Source organism: Mustela lutreola, chromosome 8, assembly GCF_030435805.1.
Source record: "Mustela lutreola isolate mMusLut2 chromosome 8, mMusLut2.pri, whole genome shotgun sequence".
Classification (NCBI taxonomy): Eukaryota; Metazoa; Chordata; class Mammalia; order Carnivora; family Mustelidae; genus Mustela; species Mustela lutreola.
This window is the reverse complement of record NC_081297.1, coordinates 76,881,471-76,908,759: the sequence shown is the minus strand read 5'-3', so window position 1 is coordinate 76,908,759 and position 27,289 is coordinate 76,881,471. Positions and strand designations below refer to the sequence as shown.

At 37.4% G+C, this 27,289-nt stretch overlaps 1 protein-coding gene across 5 annotated transcripts in view; it reads left to right on the top strand.

Annotated features, from left to right (window-relative positions):
- The window catches only part of FGD4 (FYVE, RhoGEF and PH domain containing 4), a 220,422-nt gene that overhangs the window by 133,785 nt on the left and 59,348 nt on the right, over positions 1-27,289 (top strand). For all 5 annotated transcript variants that reach the window (XM_059185677.1, XM_059185676.1, XM_059185679.1 and 2 more), the window contains 2 exons: positions 17,156-17,308; positions 26,173-26,356. In XM_059185677.1, coding sequence (XP_059041660.1) covers positions 17,156-17,308; positions 26,173-26,356 — 337 coding nt within the window. The remainder of the gene's footprint in view (positions 1-17,155; positions 17,309-26,172; positions 26,357-27,289) is intronic.

Sequence of the window (27,289 nt, the reverse complement as noted above, 5' to 3'; positions counted from 1 at the left end):
AATCATATAGTAATTATCTTTGACTTATTTCACTTAATATAATACCTTCAAGGTCCATCATGTTGTCATGAATGTCAAGATTTCATTTTTTAAAATGAGAACTATATTCCATTGTGTGTGTGTGTGTGTGTGTGTGTGTTTATCCATTCACCCAATGAAGAACACTTAGGTTTTTTGCATGTTTTGGCTATTGTAAATAATCCTACAGTGATATAGGGGTACATATATCTTTTCAAATTAGCATATTCATTTTCTTTAGGTGCTGGAATTGCTGGATCATATGGTAGTTCAATTTTTAACCTTTTGAGTAACCTCCATACTGTTTTCCATAGGTATTGCACAAATTTGCATTCCTATCACTAGGCACATGGGTTCACTTTTCTCCACATCCTTACCAACACTTGTTGTTTCTTGTCCTTTGGATACTAGCCAATATGACAGATGTGAGATGATAGCTCATTGTGACTTTGATTTGTATTCCCTGACGATTAGTGATGCTGAGCGTCTTTTCATGTGTCTGTTGGCCATATTTGTGTCTTCTTTGGAAAAATGTGTATGCAGATCGTTTGCCCATTTTTTAAAATTGCATTGGTTTTTTGTTGAGTTATAGAAAATTTTTGTATATTTTGATAATAATCCCACATTGAATACATGATTTGCAAAACTTTTCTTCCATTCAGTAAGTTGCTTTTTAAATTTTTATTGGTGGTTTTCTTCATTGTGCAGAAGCCTTTACTTTGTTGTAGTCCTGTTTGTTAATTTTTACTTTTGTTGCCATTGCCTTTGGTGTTAGATTCCTTACCCCCCGCCAACTAACTAACTAACTAAATAAATAAATAAATAAAATAACCCCATAAAACAAAAGACCAATGTTAAGGAGCTTAGCCATTTATGTTTTCTTTTAGGAGTTTTATGGTTTCAGGTCTCTAATCCATTCTGAGTTTTTAGTGTATGTTATAAAGAAAGTGGTTCAGTTTCATTCTTTTGCATGTGGCTGTCCAGTTTTCCCAACACCATTTATTGAAGAGAGTGTCCTTTTTTCATTGTATATTCTTGGTTCCTTTGTCGTAAATTAATTGACAGTACATGCATGAGTTTATTTCTGGGCTCTGCATTCTGTTCCATTGATCTATGTGTCTTGTTTTTATGCCAATACTATGCTGTTTTGATTCCTATAGCTTTGTAATACAGTTTGAAATCAGGGAATAGTATGCTTCCATCTTTGTTCCTCTTTTTTAAGATGGCTTTGACTCTTCAGGGTCTCTTTTGATTCCATACAAATTTTAGGATTGATTGTTCTTATTCTGTGAGAAATACCATTGGATAATTTGATAGGAATTGCATTGAATCTATAGATTATTTTGGGTAGATGGACATTTTAACTATTAATTTCTTTAATCCATGAACACAGAATAACTTTCCATTTGTTGGTATCTTTTTCTATTTCTTTCATCAGTGCCTTACAGTTTTCAGTGAACAAATCTTTCACCTCCTTGGTCCAGCTTCTTACTGTTTTATTCTTTTTGATGCAAATATATATTTCTTAATCTCTCTTTCTGATAGTTTGGTGTTACTGTTTAAAAATGTAGCAGACTTTTGTGTATTAATTTGTTTATTCTAACAGTTTTTTGGAAGCCTTCAGGGTTTTCTATATATATTAAAACCATGTATCCAGATAGTGACACTTTGACTTGTTCCTCTCCAGTTTGTATGTCTCATTTTTTTTTCCTGCCTAATTGCTCTGGCTAGGACTTCCAATACCAAACTGAATAAAGCTGGCAAGAGTCGGCGTCTGTGTCTTTTGCCTGATTTTAAAGAAAAGCTTTTAGCTTTTCTCCATTGAGTATGACATAGGTGTGGATTTGTCATATACGGCCTTTATTATATTGAGACATTTCATCTATACCCACTTTGTTGACAGCTTTTATCATAAATAGGTGTTGAATTTTGTCAATTTTTTTTTCATCTATTAAGATTATCATAGTGACTTTAACTTTCATTTTGTTAATGTGCTATATCACATTGATTGGTTTGCAAATGTTGAACCATCCTTGTATTCCTGGATAAATCCCACTTGATCATAGCATATGATCCTTTTAATGTGTTGTTGAATTCAGTTTGCTAATAATTTTAGGGATTTTTGCATCTACGTTCATCAGGGATAATGGACGGTAATTGTGTGTGTGTGTGTGTGTGTGTGTGTGTGTTGTCGTCTGGTTTTGGTGTCAGGGTTATGCTGGCCTCATAATGAGTCTGGGAACGTTTCCTCCTTGTTGTTTAGTTTGTTGTTGTTGTTTTTGTTCTTTGTTTTTTGTTTTTGTTTTTGAATAGTGGGGAAAGAATAGGTATTAAGTCTTATTTGAATGTTGATAGAATTCACCCCAACACTTTCTTGTTCTGAACTTTTGATTGTTGGGAGTTTTTCTTTTTTATTATTATTATCATTATTGATTCAGTTTAACTACTAGTGATTGGCCTATTCAGTCTTAGAAGATTGTATGGTTTTTTTTTTTTTTGTTTTTTTTTTTTTGTGAATTATCCATTTCTTCTAAGTTGTACTATTTAGGGTGAATAATTGTTCATAGTAGTCTCTTATGATCCTTTATACTTCTTTGGTGACAGTTATAACTTCTCTTTCATTTCTGGTTTCATTTATTTGAGCCCTCTCTTTTTTAGTCTAGCTAAAGCTTAGTCAATTTTATTTCTTAGATACGGTTCTTAGTTTCATTGTGCTTTATTTATTTTAGTTTCTATTTCATTTCTTTTCACCCTGATATTTATTATTCCCTTTCTTCTAACTTGGGATTTTTTTCCTTTTTCTGGTTCCATTAAGTGCAAAGTTAGATTGTTTATTTGAGATATTTCCTGTTTCTTGAGGTAGGCATGTGTCTCTATAACCTCTTTTATCCCATTGATATGGGTATGTTATATTTCCATTTATATTTGATTCATGATATTTTTTAATTTCTCCTTTACTTTCTTTGTTGACCCATTGGTTGTTTATTGTCATGTTGCTTAATCTCATATTTTTTTATTTTTTCAGTTTTCCTCTTTTAATTGATTTCTTGTTTCGTGCTATTATAGTTGGAAAAGATGTTTGATCTAACTTGTGTGTTCTTAAATATATTGAGACTTCTTTTGTGGCTTAACATGTGATCTATCCTGGGGAATGTTCCATATGCATTTGAAAAGAGTGTGTATTCTGTTTTTGTATGGAATATTCTGTATATAACTATTAAGTCCATCTGGTCTAATATGTTGTATAAGGCTGATGTCTCCTTATTGATTTTCTGTCTGAATGATCTATTCATTGAGCTAAGTGGGATGATAAAGTCCCCTACCGCTATTGTTTTGCTGTCAATTTCTCCCTTTATGTCTGCTAATATTTGTTTTATATATTTAGGTGCTCCTGTGTTGAGTGCAGGAATATTTATAGAAATTATATCCTCTTGCTGGATTGACCCCTTTGTTGTTACGTAATATCCATCTTTGTCATTTTTACAGTCTTTGGCTTTCTTTTAGCTTGCACTTACATACAATGACTTTTTCCATTCCTTCACTTTCCATCTGTGTCCTTACATCTGAAATGAATCTCTTGTAAGTAGCATTTAGGTGAGTCTTATATTTTCAGTGCATTTAGCCATGGAATTTAGTCCATTTTTTTGAACCTAATTATTGATAGGTGTGCACTTACAGCCATTTTGTTAATTGTTTTTCTGGCTGTGTTGTAGTTCCTCTGTTTCTTCTTTTCTTGCTCTCTTCCCTTTTGGTTTGAGGACTTTCTAAAGTATTATGATTAGATTCCTTTTTTGTTATCTTTTGTGTATCTACTATAGATTTTGGCTTTGTGGTTACCATGAGGCTCACATATAACAGACTACATATATTATATATATAGTATATATATTCTAACTATATATATTTGTCTAATATAGAGAGAGATTTGTGAGATTTTTTTTATTATTAAAATGAAGTTTTTCTAGTCTAGATTCTCTTAAAAAATGGTACCAGGAGTGAAATTATACCTATTTCTTTTGCATATTTAAAAATTTTTTGAGAGGCACATAAGCAATTTCCCAACAATGCATTCATCCCTGTGAAGAAAACACATCTGGTTTACAACCAAATAGCTGGATACAAAACAATCATCTAGGAGAGGGATTTAAGGTTAACTTGCAAATTATCAATAATGTCAACATACCATGATAAACAAGAATTAAATTGAATACCAGAGGAAAGGTGTCAGGTTAAGCAGAAAAATGGTTTGGGGAGATTGTATTAAGAAAAACAGTAAGAAAAAACTTGGGGCGCCTGGGTGGCTCAGTCAATTAAGTGTTTGACTCTTGATTCCAGCTTGGGTCATGATCCTCAGGGTCGTAAGATCGGTTCTGCTGCTGGTATCGATCGTCTCTCTCCCTCTCCTTCTGCCCCTCCCCTTGTCTCTCTCCCTCTCTAAGAAAAAAGAACAAACTTGTTTGTGGATTTACATGGTACAGCTAGAAAAGTTTTGGCGGACTAAGAATTTTGGTAGAAATAGAAAATTTGAGCCAGCCCATACAAAAAGGGATGTTTTTGCGTAACCAAAAGAGGAAAAATGTTTTACTCTTATCTCCACTGCCATCTTCCTGGGCTCTTCCGCTGTCCTTCCCACATTCATCCTCTGAGTTTTCTATTTCCTGGATAACCTATTAGTCTAGACTAATCTCTCTGTATATGCATATATGAGTCTAATCAATAGGAAATTAGGTTTGTGAATGCATTCTAAAACTTCACAGTTTTACTCCCCACCCTCCATGGTTGTATTTTTAATGTCCCATTTTACACCTTTTTTTTTTTTTTTTCCAGAAGAAAACTATATCCTGGGTGTATTTTCTTCTCAATTTTATTTTACTTTATTTTATTTTTTTAAATTTCTTTTCAGTGTTCCAGAATTCATTGTTTATGCACCACACCCAGTGCTCCATGCGATACGTGCCCTCCTTAATACCCACCACCAGGCTCACCCAAGCCCCCACCCCTCCCATTTTACATCTTTTTATTTTGTGTATCTCTTAACTAATTTTTTTTAAGACTTATTTATTTTAGAAAGAGAGCACAAGTGGGTGAGGCAGGGAGAGGGAAAGAATCTCAAGCACACTCTTGGAGTGTGGAGCTGGGCGCAGGGCTCAGTCTCACAACTCTGAGATCATGACCTGCCGCCAAACCGAGAATCAGATCCTCAATTGACTGTGCCATCCAGGCACCCCTCCCTTAACGAATCATTATAGTTACCGTTATTTTTACTACTTTTGCCTTTGAATTTTTGTACTAGCACCGTTATCATTACCATATATTTACCTATAACAGTGAGGTTTTTACTGTGGTTTTTTTTTTTTCTTACTATTCGGTGTCCTTTCTTTTGAGTGTAAAGAAGTCCCTTTCACATTTTTCTTAAGGCCAGTTTAGTGGTGGTGAACTCTGCTAGCTTTTGTTTGTCTGAAACGTTCTTTATCTCTCCTTCAAACGTAAGTAATAACCTTGCTGGATATTGTTTTCCTGTTTAGAAGATTTTAACTTCAGCACTTTAAATACACCATCCTACTCTCTTGTGGCCTGTAAAGTATCTGCAGAGAAATCTGCTGGTAGTCTTATGGGTGTTCCCTTATATATAACAAGTTATTTTTTTTTCTTATTGTTTTTAAAATTCTTTAACTTTTGATATTTTAATTGTAATGTGTCTTGGTGTGGGTTTCTTTGGGCTCATTTTTGAGGAATTCCTTGTGCTTTGTGGATCTAGATGTCTGTTTTCTTCCCTAGGTTAAGGAAGTTTTCAGCCATCTTCAAGTGAATTTTCTGACATTTTCTCTCTCCTCTGGAATTTCTATGAGGAGAACATTAATCTGTTGTCCCATAAGTTTCTTAAACTATATTCACTTTTTTTTCTATATTCACTTTTTAAAGTTCTTTTCTTTTTATTGCTCTGTGGGATGAGTTCCATCATGGATGCTTTTGTTTGTGTCATCTATTTTGCTATTGAATCTCTCTACTATATTTTTCAGTTTAGTTATTCTGTTCTGTAGCTCTGTGACTTCTGTTTGCTACTTGTATTTCTAACTCATTTTTGAAGTTCTTCTCCTGAGTTCATTGAGCATCTTCATGGCCAATATTTTGAACTCTGTATCAGATAAATCTCATCTCTGTTTTATTAAGTGTTTTGGTGGGGGGGAGAGGTTAATCTTGTTCTTTCATCTGGAATATATTCCTCTATTTTCCTATTTTGCTTGATTCTCTTTTCATTTCTGTGTATACTATGTGAAACAGCTATGTCTCTCAGTCTTGATGAATGGCCTCATATAGATAATGAAACTTATTGCTAACCTTGTCCTTTATTATCTCTTGAACCTTTGTGATTGTCGAAGCAATGTGATTTATTCCTGATTGGCCCCAGGTGTTGAGGGAATGGCTAACCCTTTGAGTCTTCCAGAAAGTGGAATCTCAGTCAGCTCCTAGCTCTAGGCTAATTGGAAGCTTAACTCTCAGGCACAGAGTCACCATGGCCACCAGAGAAGATTCACCAAGAAAAGCGATGAAGTCAGGGAGATGCACTCTGCTCTGGATCTACGCGGCCGGCCCTGTAGAACCCCTGCCCCTCCTCCTTTGCCCATCAAAGACTACAAAATCTAAGTGGGATTTTACAGTACTCCAGTGAAGTTGGGGTGTCTTTGAAGACTGTCTTGGAACATCTTTGTTCTTTCCTTTTTTCTTCCTCTCACGATCACTAAGTGGTGTTTATCCTCACTAATGCACTTAGAGCAATCTTTGGTTTTTCAAGTCAAGTCTCTGACATACATCCACATTTGATCTTTAATTTGTGTTGTTCTATAGCATGTAGTCAATTATATTTGAATTTTAAAAAAATGAATCTTCAATGTTTGTTATTAAATCAGGATGAATGAAAATCCAGGAATCTGTGACTCTCAAGTTATGAGCTCCAGAGAACCATGAGATATTTTGGGTTTTCAAAACTCAGCCTGGGACACTATAGTTTTATGACCTTGTGCACTGGTTTAACTGAGCTGCATCCTGTCTGTTGGTGCCAGGCTGATTGTGGTTCACATTTATGGACAGTGCTTTTAGGAGATTTAAGTAAATTTCCAAGATGTGCTTTTAGGAGATTTAAGTGAATTTCAAACTCTGTAGTAGAAGAAACCCAACCTTAAAGCAGGCAAATGCAGAGTGGAAGAGAAGTCTGTTGCTCAGATCCCATGTAAAAGAAACAAAAACAAAAGCAAAAAACAAGGAGCACAAATATATACAGTCTTGTGGGACCACAGCTGTAAACCCTGCTGGCCTCCAGACCAGGCAATGTGCAAGTGTCTCCTTGGTGACAGTTGGAAAGACTGGGGCTCCAGAATAGTGTATAAGCTCATTTCTGGGAGAAACAGTTAAGTTGTAGCAAGACCAAGGGAGTGCACAAAAGTCATGTCCCCTGGCCTGCATACCCTGAGATCATGTCTGTGGCCTTTTAGTATGTAGTAATCCTAAAGTGTGTCCTTTACTCTGAGGTTCTAGGACAAGTAAATGCCGTTTTTCACATGAGAGTGGGGTTGTGTTTTGGTCTGCTGTCTCTGCAGTGTTCTGGGGGTAGGAATCCATCAAGAACTGTCACTCCAGTGTTTCAAACCTGCTGGGACCAGAACCACAGTCTTCCCTGGCCCAAGAGCCAGGTGCTTAAGGGACATCTCTGTGAGGGGTGTACCTACCTTCACTAGCAAGTTAGAGGGGAGTGCAAAAATGGCACCCACCAGTGCCTCTCTCTCTAGAGAGAGTCCTAACAACCTTTTGGCAGATACTCTAAGATTAGCAAATGAATCTCATTCACATATGGGCTAGGTGCTTTTCAAACTGCTGCCTTTGTGCTGGGTCTCAGGGTGGGTGAGTCTGCAGTCAAATGCAAGAGTGGAATCTCTGTTTCCTAGAACTGTATATTCTTCTGAATGTAAGCCCTCTTGGTTTTCAAAGCCAGCTATTTTGAGGGCTCCTCATCTCTCTGATATAGGTTACAGGGTCAAGGTGCTTCAAGCATGTCACCTTGCTCCCCAAGGAGAAGCTCCATATTTGTGACATCCTTCCTAATTGTGGGTTGCCACAGCAAGTGTAAGGTTTTTGGTGAGACCCTCTCTGCTTCTCCTACCCATATTGATGTGGCCCTGTAGTTGCTTGTTATAGAAGAGATGTTCAGTTAGTTTTCAAGTCTTTTTCAGGGGGATTTATTTCATAGGTAGCTGTAAATTTGTTTATGGGAGGTGAGTTCAGGGTCTTCCTGTGCTGCCATCCTAAATTGCCTTCCTGAATAATGTAGTTTCTAGAAGGTGATAAGTGCTGTGGAAAAAAATAACCTATACAACTAATAAGAGTAGTAGATGTACTGGGATGGTCAGTATAGTCCATACTGACAAAATAAAATTTGAACTAAGATGTGAAGAAGACAAGCAATTAGCCAGCAATTATATGGGGAAGAGCTTTCCAGCAGAGAATGCTAGACCGAAGGTGTACTTGGCCTGTTTGAGGAACAGCAAGGAACCAGTATGACTTATCAGTGAACAAGGGGGCAATATTAGCAATGAGGTCAGTGGTAAGAGGACAAAGACCCAATCATGTAGAGCCTGTCAGCCCTTTTAAGGAGGTGAATTTTTATTCTGAGTGAAATATAGAGCCATTGGAAAATTTTTTAGCACAGGAGTGACATGATCTGATCAGGTTTTTAAAAGGGATGTCTCTCAGGGCGCCTGGGTGGCTCAGTGGGTTGAGCCTCTGCCTTCGGCTCGGGTCATGATCTCAGGGTCCTGGGATCCAGTCCCGCATCGGGCTCTCTGCTCAGCAGGGAGCCTGCTTCCCTCTCTCTCTCTCTCTCTCTGCCTGCCTCTCTGTCTACTTGTGATCCCTGTCTGTCAAATAAACAAAATCTTTTTAAAAAGTCCTGTCTGAAAATATGGACTGTACTACATGGGTGGTTGGGGGGGGGAGGGTAGGAGCAACGAGACCAAGTTGGAGTGTTTTGCTCTAATCCAGTTTAAGTTTATGGTCATTTAGGCCATAATAAGAGCAATGGAGAGGTAGTGGTAAATGGTGGAGTTGGCAGAATTTCTCGATGGATAGGATGTAGAGTGTGAGCAAAAGAGGACATGAGGTTGCTTCCAAGCTTTCTGGCCTAAGCATCAATGAAGCTGCCATTAGCTGAAATGGAGAAGACTGTAAAGACAGTGGTTTGGAGTCAGTGTTGAGAGATAAAGGTATCAGATTTAGGTATGTTGAGTGTGAGATAGCTCTTAGACATACTAGAAGAGATGCTAAGCAAGCAACTGAATGTATTAATACTTCTTGATCTTTTCCTCAATAAGCAAGTGATATGGTTTTTATTTTTGTACTTTATTTTATTTATTCATTTTAAAGTGTGGGGCTTGAACTTATGACCCGGATATCAAGATGTGAACTGAGATTAGGAATCCAGTACTCAACCAACTCAGCCACACAGGTGCCCCTTTATTACTTTTTTGGCAGGAATATTTTTAATTAATTTTCAATATATATAGTTTTATTCAAGTTTTTCAACATTTTTCTTTATCTAATTATATCTTTTAACCAGTTTTTATAAACTACCAATTTTGAAAAAAGTATTGCAAATATGTTTACATCTAAATGATCATCAAATCCATTTTATGTTAGAAAATGTTTTTTTCCAAAATTTTTAACTTATATTCAGTTGATTAACATATAGTATATTAGTAGTTTCAGAGGTAGAGTTTAGTGATTCATCAGTCTTAAATAACACCCATTACATCCCATGCCCTCCTTAATGTCTGTCACCCAGTTATCCTACCCCCCCCCCCCGCCCCCACCATCCCTCCTGTCCAGCAACCCTCAGTTTGTTTCTTGTGATTAACAATTTCTTGGAGTGCCTGGGTGGCTCAGTCAGTTAGGCATTTGCCTTCAGCTCAGGTAGTGATCCCAGGATTCTGGGATCAGCCAGAAGCACTTCTCCCTGTCCTACTGCCCCTGCTTATGTGCATGTGTGCTCTCTTTCTCTGTCTCTGTCAAATAAATAAGTAAAATCTTAAAAAAAAAAAAGTTTCTTATGGTTTGTCATCCTGTCTGATTTCATCCTGTTTTATTTTTCTTTTCCTTTCCCTATGCTTCTCTGTTTTGTTTCTTAAATTAAATCACATATGAATGAGATCATATGATAATTTTCTTTCTCTGAATGACTTATTTCACTTAGCATAATGCCCTCTAGTTTCATCCACATCATTGCAAATGGCAAGATTTCATTTTTTTGATAGCTGAGTAATACTCCATCATATATGAGCCAGATCTTTATCCATTCATCTGCTGATGGACATCTGAGCTCTTTCCATAGTTTGGCTATTGTGGACATTGCTGCTGTTAACATTGAGGTGCAGGTGCCCCTTTGGATTACTACATCTGTATCTTTGGGATAACCACTAGTAATGAAGTTCCTGGGTCATCGGGTAGCTCTATTTTCAATTTTTTGAGGAACCTCCATACTGTTTTCCAAAGTGGCTGTACCAGCTTGCAGTCCCAACAGTGTAAGAGGGTTCCTAGGTGCCCCTTTAAATTAAAGCTTTTTCATTTATTTTTTTTTAAATACATAAAATTTGCCATCTTAACCATTATAAGTGTATAGTTCATTGGCATTAAGTACATTGGTATTGTGTGATACCATGACAGCCATCCATCCATAGAACCCTTCATCTTGTAAAACTGAAATGCAGTACTCATTAAACAGTAACTTTGCATTCTCCTGTCTCTTCAGTCCCTGGCAACCACCATGCTACTTTCTGTCTGCTTCTGACTTCTCTGTGTAACTAGTATAAGTTGAACCAAACAGTATTTGTGTTTTTTAACTGGCTTATTTCACTTCACAAAATGGCCTGATGGTCATCCATGTTGCGTCATATTTCAGGACTTTCTTCTAAGGCTGAATAATATTCTGTTACATGTATATGCCACATTTTGTTTCTCTCTTCATCTGTTAATGGATAGTTGCATTGCTTCCATGTTTTAGCTATTGTGAATAATGCTGCTGTCTATAGAGGTGTGCAAACATAAAGGATATATATTTTTAAATCTTTAATACACCCGACTTTCATAGATTTTCTCTTTTTCATAAGTAATTTCTAAGCACCTTTTCATTATAAAAGATGTAAATGATACAGCTATATAGACACCAAAACGTGAAGGTTCCCATTCATCTTCTCTTCCTACTCCCAGTTCTCCCAGTTAAGTTTGCCCTGTTCCTAACATCCCTTTCTAATGCATTTATGCACATTTGTATGCATTTTTCTTTTATAAAGGGGATCCTACTATACATATTTTTCTATAGTTTGTCTTTTATTTAATAATGTCTTGGAGATCTTCCCAATCTTTTTTTTGTTTTTCTGTTTTTAACAATGGTTCATATGTTCCATAAAGTTGCATTGACTAGTTATATACTTTTGTATATGTACATATACATATACATATGCTTTATGTACGTATAGGTACATGTACATATACTTTTTATGCACACAGGGTTCTTTCTGTACATTCCTAGATGTCAAATTCCTAGGTCCAAGAAAATTTCTTAAATTATTTTCTTTTCTAAGATCCTTTATGGTTTGCTTGCTTTTCTGGAAAAGTTCTTATGGAGCTATAGAAATTTGGAAAATGTATTCTAAAATAAATTTCTTGGTTATGACTTTGTTCCCCTTTGCAGAAGAGTTGTAAACCATGAGTTTTATAACCTTAATGGGTTTATAAAAAAAAAAAAAAAAAAAAAACCCTGCTTGATCTTTTTTTTCCTTTTTTATTATGTTCAGTTAGCCACTGTATAGTACATCATTAGTTTTTGATGTAGTGTTCAATGATTCATTAGTTACATATTATAACACCCAGTGCTCATCACAAAATCTAGGTATTTTAGGTAACACATGGGAGATAATGACTCTTATTTGAAATTGTAGGACAAAAGGAAAATTTTTGAAGAGATGATAAGAAAACATTGTTGAAAAATGTCTTTTAATATTTTTAGTGTAGAAACCTGGCAGATACCACCTTACCCAGGGTCCAGGGTTAATATCACATGTGTTAATCACATTGATAACATGCCGTGATGTAATACGGTGAGATGGTAGGTAATACAGTGAGATGGGCACATTGTCTCTATGACGTCCTGCCCTCAAACTCATAAACCCAATTTAATCATGAGACAACATTAGAGAAACTCAATTTGAGGGACAGTCTACAAAATACCTGACTGTGACCCTTCAAAGTGCCAGCATCATACAAAACAAGCAATGACTGAGTAACTGTCTTAGGTTGGGTGCCGTAAGGAGACAATGAGAACTAAACGCAATGTGGTATTTTCGATTGGATCCTATAACAGACAAGGGATACTAGTGGAAAAATTGATGAAATTGGAACTGAATCTGTGGTTTAGTATTTTTTCAGTATTAAATTCTTGGTTTTTATAAATGTACCATGGTTATATAAATGCTAATTTTAGGAACCTGGGTGCAGTTCCCTGTAAACCTAAAAATACTTCATACAAGTTTTGGGGTGGGGGTGCAGATCATGCCTGGGTGGCTCAGTCGGTTTAGCATCCGACTCTTGGTTTCCACTCAGGTCATGATCTCATGGGTTGTGAGATTGAGCCCTATGTCAGGCTCTGCACTCAGTGGGGAGTCTGCTTAAAGATTCTCTCCTTGTGCCCCTCCCCTAGTTCATGCTCGCATTCTCTCTCTCTCTCAAATAAAAAATCTTTTTTTAAAAAGTAAATTGTAGGGGCGCCTGGGTGGCTCAGTTGGTTGGATTACTGCCTTCGGCTCAGGTCATGATCCCGGAGTCCCGGTATCGAGTCCTACATCGGGCTCCCAGCTCCACGGGGAGTCTGCTTCTCTCTCTGACCTTCTCCTCATTCATGCTCTCTCTCACTGTGTCTCTCTCAAGTGAATAAGTAAAATCTTAAAAAAAAGAAAAGTTGTAGTTTTGTTTCCTTTTTGTTTCCTTCTTTAAGGTATCTTTTTGCTCTGGACAATGTACCCCTGAAAAGTTTGTCTTCTCTAGAATACTACTTCTTACCCGTTAAGCCCAAGAGACCCTCTTGTCCCAAGGAGGGGAGTCCATTGAGCTTTGATAGACTTGAGACTTGGCGCAGTTGGAAGAGATGTCAGACGGCCATAGCAAGGCCAGAAAGATGTGATCTGGGGGAATGATACTACAGCAAGAGAGCAAGCCTGAAGACTCACAGAACTGAGTGGACTTTGCTTTGAGATGGATGGCCAAAGACTGTGAAAGAGCTATTTGAGAATGATTTGGCAAAATATCACAGTTCAACACAAAGTTTTCCAAATAGGAGACAAAGTCACCCTAATCAGTAAGAGAGATTATCTACCACTCCCAAGTGATACAGAAGAAGACAAACAAATGAAAGTGAAGCCGTAGTGGTAAGCTCTCCAGCTACAGTCAAAGATGAGGCTGGATTTATTAGCTGAAAATATCTGAGGCCTCTTGCAGTTAGTATATATCTAGACATTCCTTAGAGGAGATGTGACCCAGCAAGCACGAATCAGTAACCCAAATGCAGAGGAATGCAGAATGGGTAGGACCAGTGGCTAAAAAGATCATCGACCTTCAGGAAGAGACATTTTTTAAATAGGCCCCTTTCCCTTACACTAATATCATGTAACTGTTGTACTTTTATCTGAACCCAAGATTAACTGTTTAGTCACTCTTCTCGGTAAGATGGACTCTAAAAGTTAATATTAAATTTCTTGAATAGGTGAACCATCTGGTTGCAATTTTGTTTTCAGTTCCCTGTTATGCAATTGGCACCCAAATAAGAACTGTCTCCAAATGTGAGTAGGCTGAGTCAGTCATAAACACTCAAAAAAAAAAAAAAAAAAAAGTTTTGTTTTGTATTACTATTCCAAGATTAGTTAGAAGATGAAATATTTAATGAAATGGCCCTTTTTTAAAGGGCACGTTTCTTTACCATGATGTGTTTAACCTAGAGTAGTGGTCAGCAAACTTTTCCTGTAAAGGGCCAGATAGTAAATATTTTTGGCTTTGGAGATCCTGGTTGGCTCAGTTGGTTAAGCGTCTGCCTTCCGCTCAGGTTGTGATTCTGGAGTCCCAGGGTGGAGTCCCATATCGGGCTCCCTGCTCAGTGGGGAGTCTGCTTCACCCTCTACCCCTCACCCTGCTCTCTTTCATATGTGCTCTCCAACTCTCTCTCTCTCAAATAAATAAAATCTTCAAAAATATATTTTTGGCTTTACAGCCACAAATGGTCTCTGTTGCCTATTTGTCATTGCTTTTTTTTTTTTTTCTGTAATCCTTTAAAAATGTGTTTCCTGTATCTTTCACCATATTTTCATAATTTGTGATAGTGGCTAAAGTTTGTAGACTGGTATTAAGCAATGATCTAAAATCAAGTTTCTGGTTGTAGATTTATTGCCAGTGACCAAAAAAAAAGAAAAAAATATAAACATGATTTCAATGGATTTATAAGAAAATGAATATGATTTCTTACTGCAGGCATTTTGGCACATTCATAGAAGATACTCTAATAAATATGGGACTTGGGTAAAACCCATCATACCCTGAATGTTTGCTATCCAGAAATAAAGAGCATAGTTTTAAATTTCAAGTTACTTATTCAAGACATCTTTTGTTTCTAAATAGGCTAATTATTAGAGTAGTTTCATCTTTTAATATGTAAGTTGGTGATCTATTTTTCAAAGCTTCAGTATAATCTGTTTTCTCATTTAACCCATTAGCTACCTCCTTTTACAGTTTTGCTGCTGTAAGCAACATTCTTGCTTTCAGTGCCTCATTTTACAGTCACATTATAGTTTGTGCCTCAGATTTGGAGCTAAACTCTGGCTTTTCACTGTTTCTGTCCCAAGGCCATCCTTCCAGACCCCAGCTGGTGGCCTTTAGGCCCAAGAAGCCATCATTGGGATCACTGTGGAACAAACATCCTAATGCTCCTAATAAAAGGCTGAGTCGTTGGATATCATGCTACGGATTTTAGAGTTATAATTTGCCTCCCTCACATGGTGTTTCTAAAAAAGGTAGATAGGGTCCCACATTTAAGGACTTGAGCTTTTATTTCTTCTCTTTGTATTTGTCATAACATACTGTCAAAAAAATCTATAAATCTTGCATTCAGAGCCTTTGTTCTGTTTGTCTAAACAGTGCTTCATCCAGCTGGCAGGCCGTTTGAGCAGAAGGGTGCCTGATGAAAACCCATTTACTTTGTGGTCCCACTGGATCTCTCAAACTTGTCGACAGTACTTGGAAGGGTTAAGACCTTCTAAAATTTGTTCTACCAGGATAAATTTCAAGGAGAACACAGAAAATAAAGCAGCATGTGCAGTTTTTAATTAATACTGCTTAAGAATCAAAATAAAAGAGAATCATTTTACTCAGTAAAAAGGTGATTAGGTTTTATTAGCATTTCTTGTTTTGAATAATTAAGGCTTTTTTTTTTTTTAAGATTTTATTTATTAATTTGACAGAGAGAAATCACAAGTAGACGGAGAGGCAGCCAGAGAGAGAGAGAGAGAGGGAAGCAGGCTCTCCGCTCACAGAGAGCCCGATGTGGGACTCGATCTCAGGACTCTGAGATCATGACCTGAGCCGAAGGCAGCGGCTCAACCCACTGAGCCACCCAGGCGCCCCAAGGCTTTTTATCTTACAGTTCTCTCTACAGATATTTGGATTCTGTAAAAATGAAACTATTTTTTTAAAAGATTTTATTTATTTATTTGACACAGAGATCACAAGTAGAGAGGCGGGCAGAGAGAGAGAGGGAAGCAGGCTCCTCGCTGAGCAGAGACAAGATGTGGAGCTCAATCTCAGAACCCTGAGATCATAACCCAAGCCAGAGGCCGAGGCTTAACCCACTCAGCCACCCAGGCACTCCTGAGACTCTATTTTTTAAACAGTGATGGTTTCTTAAGTAGAATACTTTTATTTAGTTATCACAATATTCCTGGTAAAATTTTATTTTCTCCTAAGCAGGGTCCAGTCTGTTGTTAATATCATTGGGTCAGCTAGAAGAAAGAGAAATTTAATACAAGTGGTATAAAGAGAAAGCAGTGGCATATGATTTCTTAAAAAGTCTCTGAAATTCAACAATTCACTTCTTGTATCAGGAACCAAACAGAAAATTGATCTATTTTCCTACATTTATGTCTTATGATGTATTTCAGTCTCTTTACATTTTAGAGTTTTGAGCTGTAGATAAGATCGTGTAATCTGTATAATCCTTTTTAAAAAAAATATATATATATGGGGGGATGCCTGGGTGGCTCAGTGGGTTAAGCCGCTGCCTTCGGCTCAGGTCATGATCTCAGGGTCCTGGGATCGAGTCCCACATCGGGCTCTCTGCTCAGCAGGGAGCCTGCTTCCCTCTCTTTCTCTCTGCCTGCCTTTCCATCTACTTGTGATTTCTCTGTCAAATAAATAAATAAAATCTTAAAAAAAAAATAGGGTAGCTAGGGAGTGCTACTCTGTTTAAAAAAATATATATATATATATATATATATATATATATATATATATATATATATATATGTATTAGCTTGTATGTGTAGATCTGGAGTCTGAGTAAGCTCATGAGTGAGAGGGGCGTGTGTTCCTTTCTCACTGACCCATTCTTCCAGAGTCTTTAGGTCAGCTGTCATGTCGGTTCTTTCCTGCTTTGTTCTTCGGAGTCGATGACTGGTGACTGACTGGCTGCTGGAAGAGACACTTGAACAGATGAATACTGGGGCCCTCCTGTCCTCGCCTTCCCCCGTAGCAGCTGCATTCTGTCCTTTCTGTGGCCTTGCAAGGAAAGGAGGGAGAGAGGGTGGGGGTGTGCGTGTGTGCGCGCACACCCGTGTGTGCGGCGATCTCTGACAGTATGCATTACAAGGTTTCTCGAGCACATGGAATGAGATCTTTCCCAAGAAATTCTGTCAAGGCAGGCATACACTGGAGATGGGTTGCTCTGCTTAGTCTTAGATCTGTGATTGTTTCTTGGGGTAAGAAGAAATTTAACTCATGGGACATAGCTGTGTTCCACCTCTCTATTTACCTGTTCTTTCTTTTTGAACTCTTGCAGGCAGCAGTACCTGTCCAAAGATCACTGTTGTTCCACCTTATTTGAAAAGAAGCACGACCCCACAGGTTGATCAGAATGTATCTAACGAAGAGGCTCAGGGAATAAATGGAAAAACGCCCGCGAAACACTCAGCTGCAAGTCCAAAGCCACAAGGTAGGTTTTGGTGTTTGTTTTCTTTTTGTTTGTTTGTTTTTAATCAGGTTGGGTGTTTTGTTTTTGATGAAAGCTACCCAGAAAAATGATAATGACCAAAAAAAGGGTTTTAAGCTTTAAATGGGAGATATTGGGTGGATTTTTTTTTTTTAACCCAGGGAAAAAAATCAGTCTCAGGCAGAGTTGGGTATAAAACACCGTATATGTTTTTTCTGATATGATTCTTTTCTCATTGCAGAAATTTACATGTCCCCTTAAGGGGGACATGTTATGCCTGACTTAGTACTTACTATTTGCATAATAAATGTGTGACAGATGAATGACTACTGTCAGAAAGTCAGTGTGACTTGCTCAACGTCAGAGGATCTGTGAAACAGATAACTGTAAAACTGTTTAATATACTTAGTAAGAATGTGATTTTATACTATTCAGGAACTAGGGCTTGAAAATGCTTCTTAATAAAGTCATCCACAGATACTAAAATAAACGGCTCCTCCATTCAAGAATTGAGCAGTTAATAAGGGGAAAAACAACTATGATGGTAGAATCTTTGACTTTTGTTCAGGGACCATTTCCTTTTAGCAATAAATTTCTCGTGAATGGGGTATTAGCTTTGAGGAGCACAAAACTGCAATTTTGATGACAGAGAGCAAGGCTTTGGAAACATTAACACAAAGCTGAGCCCTACTGTGATTTAATGTGTAGTTTCTTCCCAATAGATTTTTATTTGTACCAAATGATGAACATTCAGCCAAGAAACAATACTGGGCATTTTCAGAATTACTACACTCTGGAAAAAATAAATTTCTATTTGATTTATGTGGTATTCACTTTTTGGTCTCTTTTTTGTTCTTTGAAAGAGAAGTTGTTACAGAGGCACCTGGGTGGCTCAGTTGGTTAAGTAACTGCCTTCTGCCTCAGGTCATCATCCCAGGGTTCTGGGATCGAGCCCTGTGTCAGGCTCCTTGCTCCGTGGGGAATCTGCTTCTCCCTCACCCTCTCCCTCTGCCTGCTACTCTGCCTGCTTGTGCTCTTTCTCTCTCTGTCAAATAAATAAATAAAATTTTTTAAAAAGTTGTTACAGAGAACACATCATAAAAAAACAAGTGTTACTCTTTAAAGTTCTTAAGTTTTTAGGATTTCTGAAAAAGTCTTAAAGGTGTTTAAAAAAGGGGGGCTTAAAATAGAATCTGACAGATTGTGGGACATTTTTCTTTTTGTTCTCACTACTAGCTATATTTATGGTAGTATGGGTTTAAGGCTATCAAGTGAAGTCAAATAATTGGTGATTCAAATGAATGACTCATTCATGAGTTCATAACCTTTTCTTTTGACCATATTCCTCCCTATGTAAATGATATGAATATGAACATAGAAGTTTTTGTGATCATGATTTAAGCTATTTTATTTGCAAAATACAGAATTCCATCTTGCTTATTAGACCTGAGCTGACAAAGATCAAATGAAGTAAGAATATGAAAAACAAATGTAATTCAGTTTTATGTAATTGTCCAGATCACAAACAGGAATTTCATTATTTATAAAGCCTTTTTTGGGAAGATGTTTTACTTCCTTGTGCTTCATAGTCCATTATAGTCCATTGAGATAAATTACACCAGTGTCCTTCTGAGTTGCTATGTGCCAAAATAATCGTATTCCTTAGGGAGATAACACATGATCTTGATTTTTGCTGTTTGGAATTATATTAAAGTCAACATACTGATATTTTAATACATTTATACTTCCTTTTCTGAATATGGATTAATACATATAATTTTAGGGGCACCTGGGTGGCTCAGTGGGTTAAGCCTCTGCCTTCGGCTCAGGTCATGATCCTGGGGTCTTGGGATCGAGCCTCACATTGGGCTCTCTGCTCAGCAGGGAGCCTGCTTCTCCCCTCTCTCTGCCTGCCTCTCTGCCTGCTTGTGATCTCTGTCTGTCAAATAAATAAATAAAATCTTTTTAAAAAATACATATAATTTTACAAAACTATAAGGACTATTTCCAGGTATTAAATAAATCATTTAGAGAACATTGTACTTTTTGAAAGTACTCTCATTCATTGTTTGGTTCTTCCCTAGTTCCCCAGCTAAAATTTTAACCCCACTGTCACCTTTGACATTTCATATTTCCTCACACTTACTTAATTTTTTTCTCACTCGCTATCATTTAACCTACTCTTTATGGCACTCCTCCTTCTTAGTTTCTTTCTGCCTTTGTACTGCAATCCCATGTTGCATTGCAGGCCTTCAGTAATCCTTGTTGAATGACTCCCTGATCCATTGCCATGTTTCCTCTACTTTGTTTCTACTGTTCTTTTTTTTTTTTTTTTTTTTTTTTTTTTATTTATTATTTATTTGACAGACAGAGACCACAAGTAGGCAGAGAGGCAGGCAGAGAGAGAGGAAGGGAAGCGGACTCCCTGCTGAGCAGAGAGCCCGATGCGGGGCTCGATCCCAGGACCCTGGGATCATGACCTGAGCCGAAGGCAGAGGCTTTAACCCACTGAGCCACCCAGGCGCCCCTGTTTCTACTGTTCTTTGTTTAAAACTTGGAAGAATGTGTACTATATAGAGAGAAACATTCGGGAAATGAGGCTACACCTTGGTATTGTCAGATCAGCTGCCAAACCAATTGGGCACTACTTACTTATGGGCCAAATAAAAGAGTTTCCCCACCCTCTAGTGGAGAGAAGCTTGCTTTTAATTCTCCAAACCCTTAAGAATATTTGGGTGACTGAGGCAAAGAAAGGAAGGGATTATTAATGGGGACTTCCTCTACAGATCCAGGGATTATCCCACTGACACCTTATTCTCACTGTGTGGCAAGTCCCTTACAAATTTATGAATGGTGAGCCTAGTGAGGCTTCAAGATCCATTATGTAACTTTAAGGTTCTTACTTTATTTATTTTTTAAATTTTTAAATTTTTATTTATTGAGAGAGAGAACAGATAGAGAGAGCACAAGCAGGAAGGAGAGGGAGCCCAATGCGGGGCTCGATTCTCAGGACCCTGAGATCATGACCTGAGGTGAAGGTAAGCACTTAACCAATGAGCCACCTGGGTGCCCCTAATTGAAGATTCTTATTTTAGATAAGTGTTTATTATATTATTTTAGATAAGTATTCTCAACTGGAGATGATTTTGCAGCTCTCCTACCCCCACCCCATGGCCTGCACTTGATACTGTCCAGAGACTTTTTTTTGCTGGACACCACGTGTGGCAGTTTCTGATGGCAGCTAGTGGGGAAAGGCTGGGAATGCTGTTCAACATTGTACAGTGCACAGGCCAGCCCCCCTAAAACAAAGAATTATCTGGCCTGATATGTCAGTAGTTTGAGAAACTCTGATCTGGATCCTCAAAAGAGCTCATAATTAAATCTTTTTTTTTTTTTTCCTCCCATGGAATGCTAATAGTATCATAGCTACCATTTATTTTAGTGATATTTAAAGGAGAGACAGTATTGAATACCTTTATTAGTGGTGATTATGTAGTAATGTGTCTGGAACAACATTAGGTTTTTATTTTTATGTTTACTAATAAGTAAGTTATGAGGATATAGTATATAGCTCGGTGACTATAGTTAATAATACTGTGATGTATATTTGAAAATCACTGAGAAGAAATCCTAAAAGTTTTCATCACGTGAAAAAATTGTGTGGTGGATGTTAGACTTCAGTGATCATTTCACAATATATACAAATACTGAATCATATTATACACCTGTAATTCATATAATGTTGTACATCAATTTTATCAATTAAAAAATACCAACAAGTATTTTTGAACAATCACAGTTTTAAAACAATGAAAGAGCTGAATTTTAGATGAGATAAGCTTCTATTTGAATCTAAGTAAGAGTCTGTTGCTTTTGAAATGGATTCCTTTAATAGTTAGGGCTTCTTTTGCCTCAGCCTCAGAAAATACCCTAAAGCCGTGGAAAACAATGGTTTATTCACTTCATATCAATCCTACCCTTCAAACAAATAAATTACTGAGCAACTTCCAACATAAGTCTTTCTTCTTGTTCACCACTTTCTATATCGGCCTATTTCCTGCCATGCTAGACATAAACTCAAAATAACTTCTTTAGCAATTAAAGCTAATAGTTCTTTTTCTCTCAGGAGCTTTGATCCACAGCATTCTCCATAGTTGTTTATTTTGTAGAGCTCATATATCATCTCTCATCAGTCATTAAAGCTTAGTGTTTAAAAAAGTTTCATGAACTTCAAAAACCACATTATTGTTTGAATAATTTAAATGTGAGGTACTCAAACCTATTTCATTTGCTTCTAATGTAAAGCATCCTATGTGTAATGTTCCGTTTTTAAAGTATAATATGTTATAAATTTATAATGTATTAAAAATAGCCATCTATGTAGGGCACCTGGCTGGCTTAGTTGATAGAACATGGAACTCTTGATTTCAGGTTCAAGTCCCACCTTGGGCGTAGAGTTTATGTAAAAATAAGATGGCCAGCTGTTGTTTTCCATAGTAAGTAAAATGAGACTAATCAAAATCCACTGGCAATCCCCAAACTTAAGCTGGCAGTTCGTTTTTTTCATGCTCGGTAATTATCTCAGATGATTAGAAATTTTTAAATTGTTTTGTTCTATTTACGGTCTGTAACGTTGGCTGCAATAGGGCCCATTTTCCTTACAGTCAACTAGATATCTCAAAGTTAGCATGTCCACAACCGGACTACCGATTTCTCAAAAAATTGCGTTAGGTGTTGTGTCCGTTGATGACAGTTCATCCTTCCAGTGGTTCGGGCCAAAGGTCTCCAGAGTCATCCTTGGCTCCTCTCTCTCTCATACCTCACATTTATTCTATCAGGAAGCCTACCTTTAAAGCATACTGGAATCCTACCTTCTTCTAAGTACCATTATTTTACCTGAATTTCTGCACTAGTCTCCTGACCCTGTTTCTGCCCCATTTCCACCCTGTTTCCTGACGTTCTCAACAAAGCAGCCAGAGAGACACAGTTGGTTAGAAGTCCTGTCATGTTACTCCTCTGCACAGAACTCCAGTGTCTTCTCATTTCACATAAGTCACTCTCCTTACAACGGGCCACCAGCTTTTGCATTGCCAAGTTACCAGACCCTCCCTCTGACCTCTGTACCTTCTCTTGCCTGCTTGCTGCTTTGGCTTCAGTCACATTGGCTTCCATTTCCTCTAGCTTGGTCTCTGCGGGATGGAAATACTCTTCCCAAAATGACTCGCTCAACTTCAAGTCTTCTTCAGATTTGCACTTTTCCAAGAGGTGCACTTCAGTACCCTACTTCATATATGCTGCAATCTGCCCTGCTCCCCATTTCCTACACTCCAAATCCCCTTCAACTTGTTCTGGCATTAGCCCTCCCCCATTTTTTCTTAGCTCTCACCACCTTCTCCTAAATGGTTTACTTACTCGCTTTTTTGTTTCTTATCTTTCCTTTTGTTCATTGATAAGATCAAATACGTAGAATTTAATAGTTATTCATTAAATACTGAATTCATGAAAAAGTGAAAATTTAACAAAACCCTGTAATAGATATGTAAGAATTTCTGTAGGATATGTATTTTGTAAATGTCAAGTTCTTAATGGTTCTGTTAATTTAAATTCCCTCTCGAAATACATGAGATATCATATTGATGAGGGAGCACAAGGCTGGCTGAAGACAAAGCAAAAGCTGGCGCCTTGTACCCCCCCCCCCCCATCCGCTTCCCCTCTGTCAGTTGTGTAGCATCCCTCAGGCAGCCCTGACTGCCAAGAACAATAAGCAAACAGTTAACTTGCAGAGTTCACAATCCTGCTTACAAATGTCCTAAATCTCACTAACAAAGAGGATTGATAGCAGGATTGTGACACCCCACCAAAAAGTCTCCCAACTGTCTTAATGTTAATGGCTGGTCTAAAGACAACATTGATCCAGCCGCTAGGGCAAGGCCTCCGGCAGGCCTGGAACATCCTGGCACCTTGTAGGCCCTATTTAGCATATGAAAACTCCACTGACACCTCCCTTCCCCTCACCTTCCCCCAACCGCAGGGTACAGAACCTGCCATCCCTCACAGCCGGGGGCAGCCGCAGCTCTTCCTGCCCACGGGTCCTGTCCCGTGCTTTAATAAACCACCATTTTGCACCAAAGATGTCTCAAGAATTCTTTCTTGGTCATCGGCTCCGGACCTCAGCCCACCGAACCTCACCTAGGTTCTAGAACTTCATCAATATTGCTTGATATCCTCACTGACTCTTGGTATTGATTTAAAATTTCGGGTTAACCTGATGGGGCTGAAGTAGAATCCAATTTAGATTTAATTTTCATTTCCCTGATTATCAGTAAGGTTGAACACTGCTTTTCCTATTTCCATCCATTAGGCTGCAGAGGGAAGAAGTAGTAGGTTGAGTTTAAGACAGATTCAATGGAGGTGCTGCTAGAACACCTAGAAGATGTCCAGGGAGCATTTGGAAATGTTGACCTCCATAGGGTCAACGATCAGAAATGTTGAGAAAGGGGGCAAGGGAGGGGAAGACGAGAGTATTTTCACTCACCAGTTATGTTTTTGACTAAAGCACACATTATTTCCCCCTAAGGCAGTGTTTATGACACTGTAGCCATTCATGTGTCATCTAGAAATTTGTGTCATATACATGTAATATTTGTGTTCTTTTATTTAAAATGTGCATATTTATTTTCCATTTGGGTTGTCTCCCTTGATGAGATGCCTCCTCTGTGCTTCTAAAATAACAGTACCCGGTGGCCACTTTTTTTTTTTTTTTCCCCAGGTGGCCACTTTTATCAGCCTCATTAAACTGTCTCCTCACTAGACTATGAACTCTTTGATGACATTTTTTTCCTTCACATATTCCACAGATTTGCCAAACACTGTGTATGTGGTTACTGTGAATATATTTGTGATCAAAATAAACTTGTTTCTTACCCTCACAGAACTCCAGCCTTGTGGAAGAGAAAGCTTTACATCTGTACTATACTTAATATTTTATTTCTGGTTTCTTTAATACTAGTTATGACTACTTAATCATAATAATATATTGTAAGCACTTTGGAGACAAAGTACACAATGCTATGAAACAGTTTAGGTAGGCGTAATTGAGATGGGAGAAGTTAGTGGAGTTATCTCTGAGAAACTGACAACATATTATTTGAGTTTTCTAAGCATCTAACAGTGTCTGATATGTAGTAAATAATGTTCACTGAGTAAACTCTAGATGGATGAATTAAAATAATTTTATAACAATTTTTGTAATAATTTTTATAGAATTATAGAGAAAGAGAACACATTCACTTCCTTTTTTGAATATTCTAATTAGGAATGTTGAAATTATTCCTAATATTAAAACTGCTTGTGTGTGTGTGGTGGGGAGGGGTAATATTGTCATAGTTTGTTATTTTGATATAATTCTACACAGGAAATTTTTCCTTAAAATTAACAAATACCATGCTTATATAAGTCCCTTCTTTCTCAATGGATACTATATTTAACCATCCCCCCTGAGCATTTCTTGGAAAATAACACCATTTCCATAAAAAGAAGCATGTCTTTTTTTTTAATTGGGATTTTCTTCTTGTGTTGAAAGGGAATGAGGTGAATTAATTGTCATACCTGTAGCATATTTTTTTTTCTTTCTTTGTAAGAATTGATAGCTCACATAGAAATGATGACATCTAGGCCAGTGAGCATCAGGCAACTGTCAACCGAGTTTATAGAAGAAATAAGAGGACTGAAAACCAGGGTAACCAGCTGGGGGAAAATGGGGCATGTAAGTAGAAGGAGACATGATTCCCTACCCTTCCTTGGGAAGTGAGAACAAGGATTTAAAAAAAGAATAACAAGGAATTTATTTGATTTGTTAGAACCTGTTGTAGATAAATGCATACAAATTATATAATCCTTTACCCAGAATGTTAATCTAAGAAGAAAATTACATTGGTTTTCAAAATTGAAGTAATTCCTGTACTGATGAAGCAGGCACTTAGGGTGTATTTTCTCCTCTACAGAATTCCTCATCTGTTAGAGATATTCCATAGACTTTAATATTTCAGGAAATGATCTGTTAACTGAGGGAAGGACTTACTACTAAGCAAATAATTTGTGGTAGTAATGCAAGCCAACTATTAACGTAGTAGACAATAATAACAGAACTCCTATAACCCCCTATTGCTGGTTTTATACTTGGGAGCATTGCTGACAGAGGAAGGAACTAGAGTCTGGGTACCAGTCATAAAATCAGATCAGTCTTTTTCCTCTAGGGCAAGCATTTAACCATTCTGAACCTTAATAGACCTAAGAGGTAAAAAATGCTACCTATCTCAAAGTACTGTAAAGTGAAAATTTTCATCGAAGATCAAATGAGGTCAGGAGCTTTTGTTAAATGGGAAGATGCTATAGTAATTACTGTTGTTTGATATTGTTTTATTGACTTTTAGGTCTAATTTACTAGCTCTGGATTCTATTATATTAGTTACTACTCTATATTTAGAAACTGTTTCATAACAAGCAGTGTATCCCTAGGAATTAGTTTCAAAGTTAGTACTTTCTTTTCTCTGTTTAGATAAATAACTGCCATGTTATCTCTAATAGACGGTGGAAGTTCACAGCAATATGTAGATGGCTAGATGTTTAATAAAGCCATATTTAAAGTGACTTAAAATTAAAAGAACCGCTTGAATCTTGGAGATGGGATTTATAGAGGTCACAGCAAATGTCCTAGATAGCGATCCCTTGGTTAAAATTCAGTACAAATTTGACCCCTTTACAAAAATTTGATAATGCTGAAGATTTTTCCACCCAGGCCATCAGTTTCATTTGTTATGGAATACGTATCCATGAAATACTGAATTCTTTTAATCCTTCTTCTACAGTGCCTCCAAAGCCATTGCATCTGCAGAATTCACCTTCGTCCAATATACACCAAACCCCCAGGCATAAAGCTTTATCTAGTGAGAAACCAAGGATGGAGGAAGTTAAACCTGCCTCTGCTTCTTGTGTCTCAAAAGAAAAACCCAGTAAGGTATCAGATCTCATCAGTCGCTTTGAAGGAGGCAGGTAAGAGCTAATTCACAATGGGAACAAGAGGAGGGGAGAAGAAAGCTGGGCTGTGTGTGTGTGTGTGTGTGTGTGTGTGTGTGTGTGTGTTTTAAGATGATAGAGAAATAGATTTTCTAAATTATAAGAATTTTATTCTACTAGGTTTGGGAGGCCTTTAGAAAGAGTAAATTTTAAAAATACTTAACCTTGCCCTAGTATGAACTGTCATTTACTATATATTCCCTGTGTGCAGCAGGGTCTCTGCCGCCAGCTTTTTCATCACATTGTGTGTGGTAAGATCAGTTGATAATGTGCTCTCATTTCCTTTGTATCTGCCTATGTCACGTTGTGTTATGCCTTGGGGTCATGCCATGGGTAGCTAGATGTCTGGGTTGGGAAAACAGGAGGTTGTCTCTCCTTGTTTCTCACTGTGCATGTTTGTGACTATAATTTCTGGTGGTCTGTGCCATCTCTGTGGCCTTCTTTCTGACCCACTTTTTATTTAACATGAGTCTTCAGTATCCATTCAGCTCCCATACCCCAATCCCCACTCCCTCGTACCCTACTAGGTTTTGTGAGGAGACATTGCCAATAGCAAAATAAGTTTCAGTTTTATATTTATTAGATACAATTTTATATTCTTTAGTCCTAATGTTTCAAAAAAGGTAAAATATGAATTTCTCACTTAAAGATAAAAATAAACTCCCATAAGTTGTTTTTCTCCTTTATGACTTAAATTGCCTTTTCTTAGAATTCCCATAGCTGACATAAATAGAATTTTTAAAAAATTTTAATCAGAATGATTTTAATTTACCTGTCACCAGAAGTCTGTATTTAATTAAACAATGTATATAAACTCCCTTTCATCCTTGAAGCCAAATATTTCCATTCATTGCAGTGTAATATTTGGGTATGGTTTCCTGCTAGGTGATTACATTATTTATTTGCAGG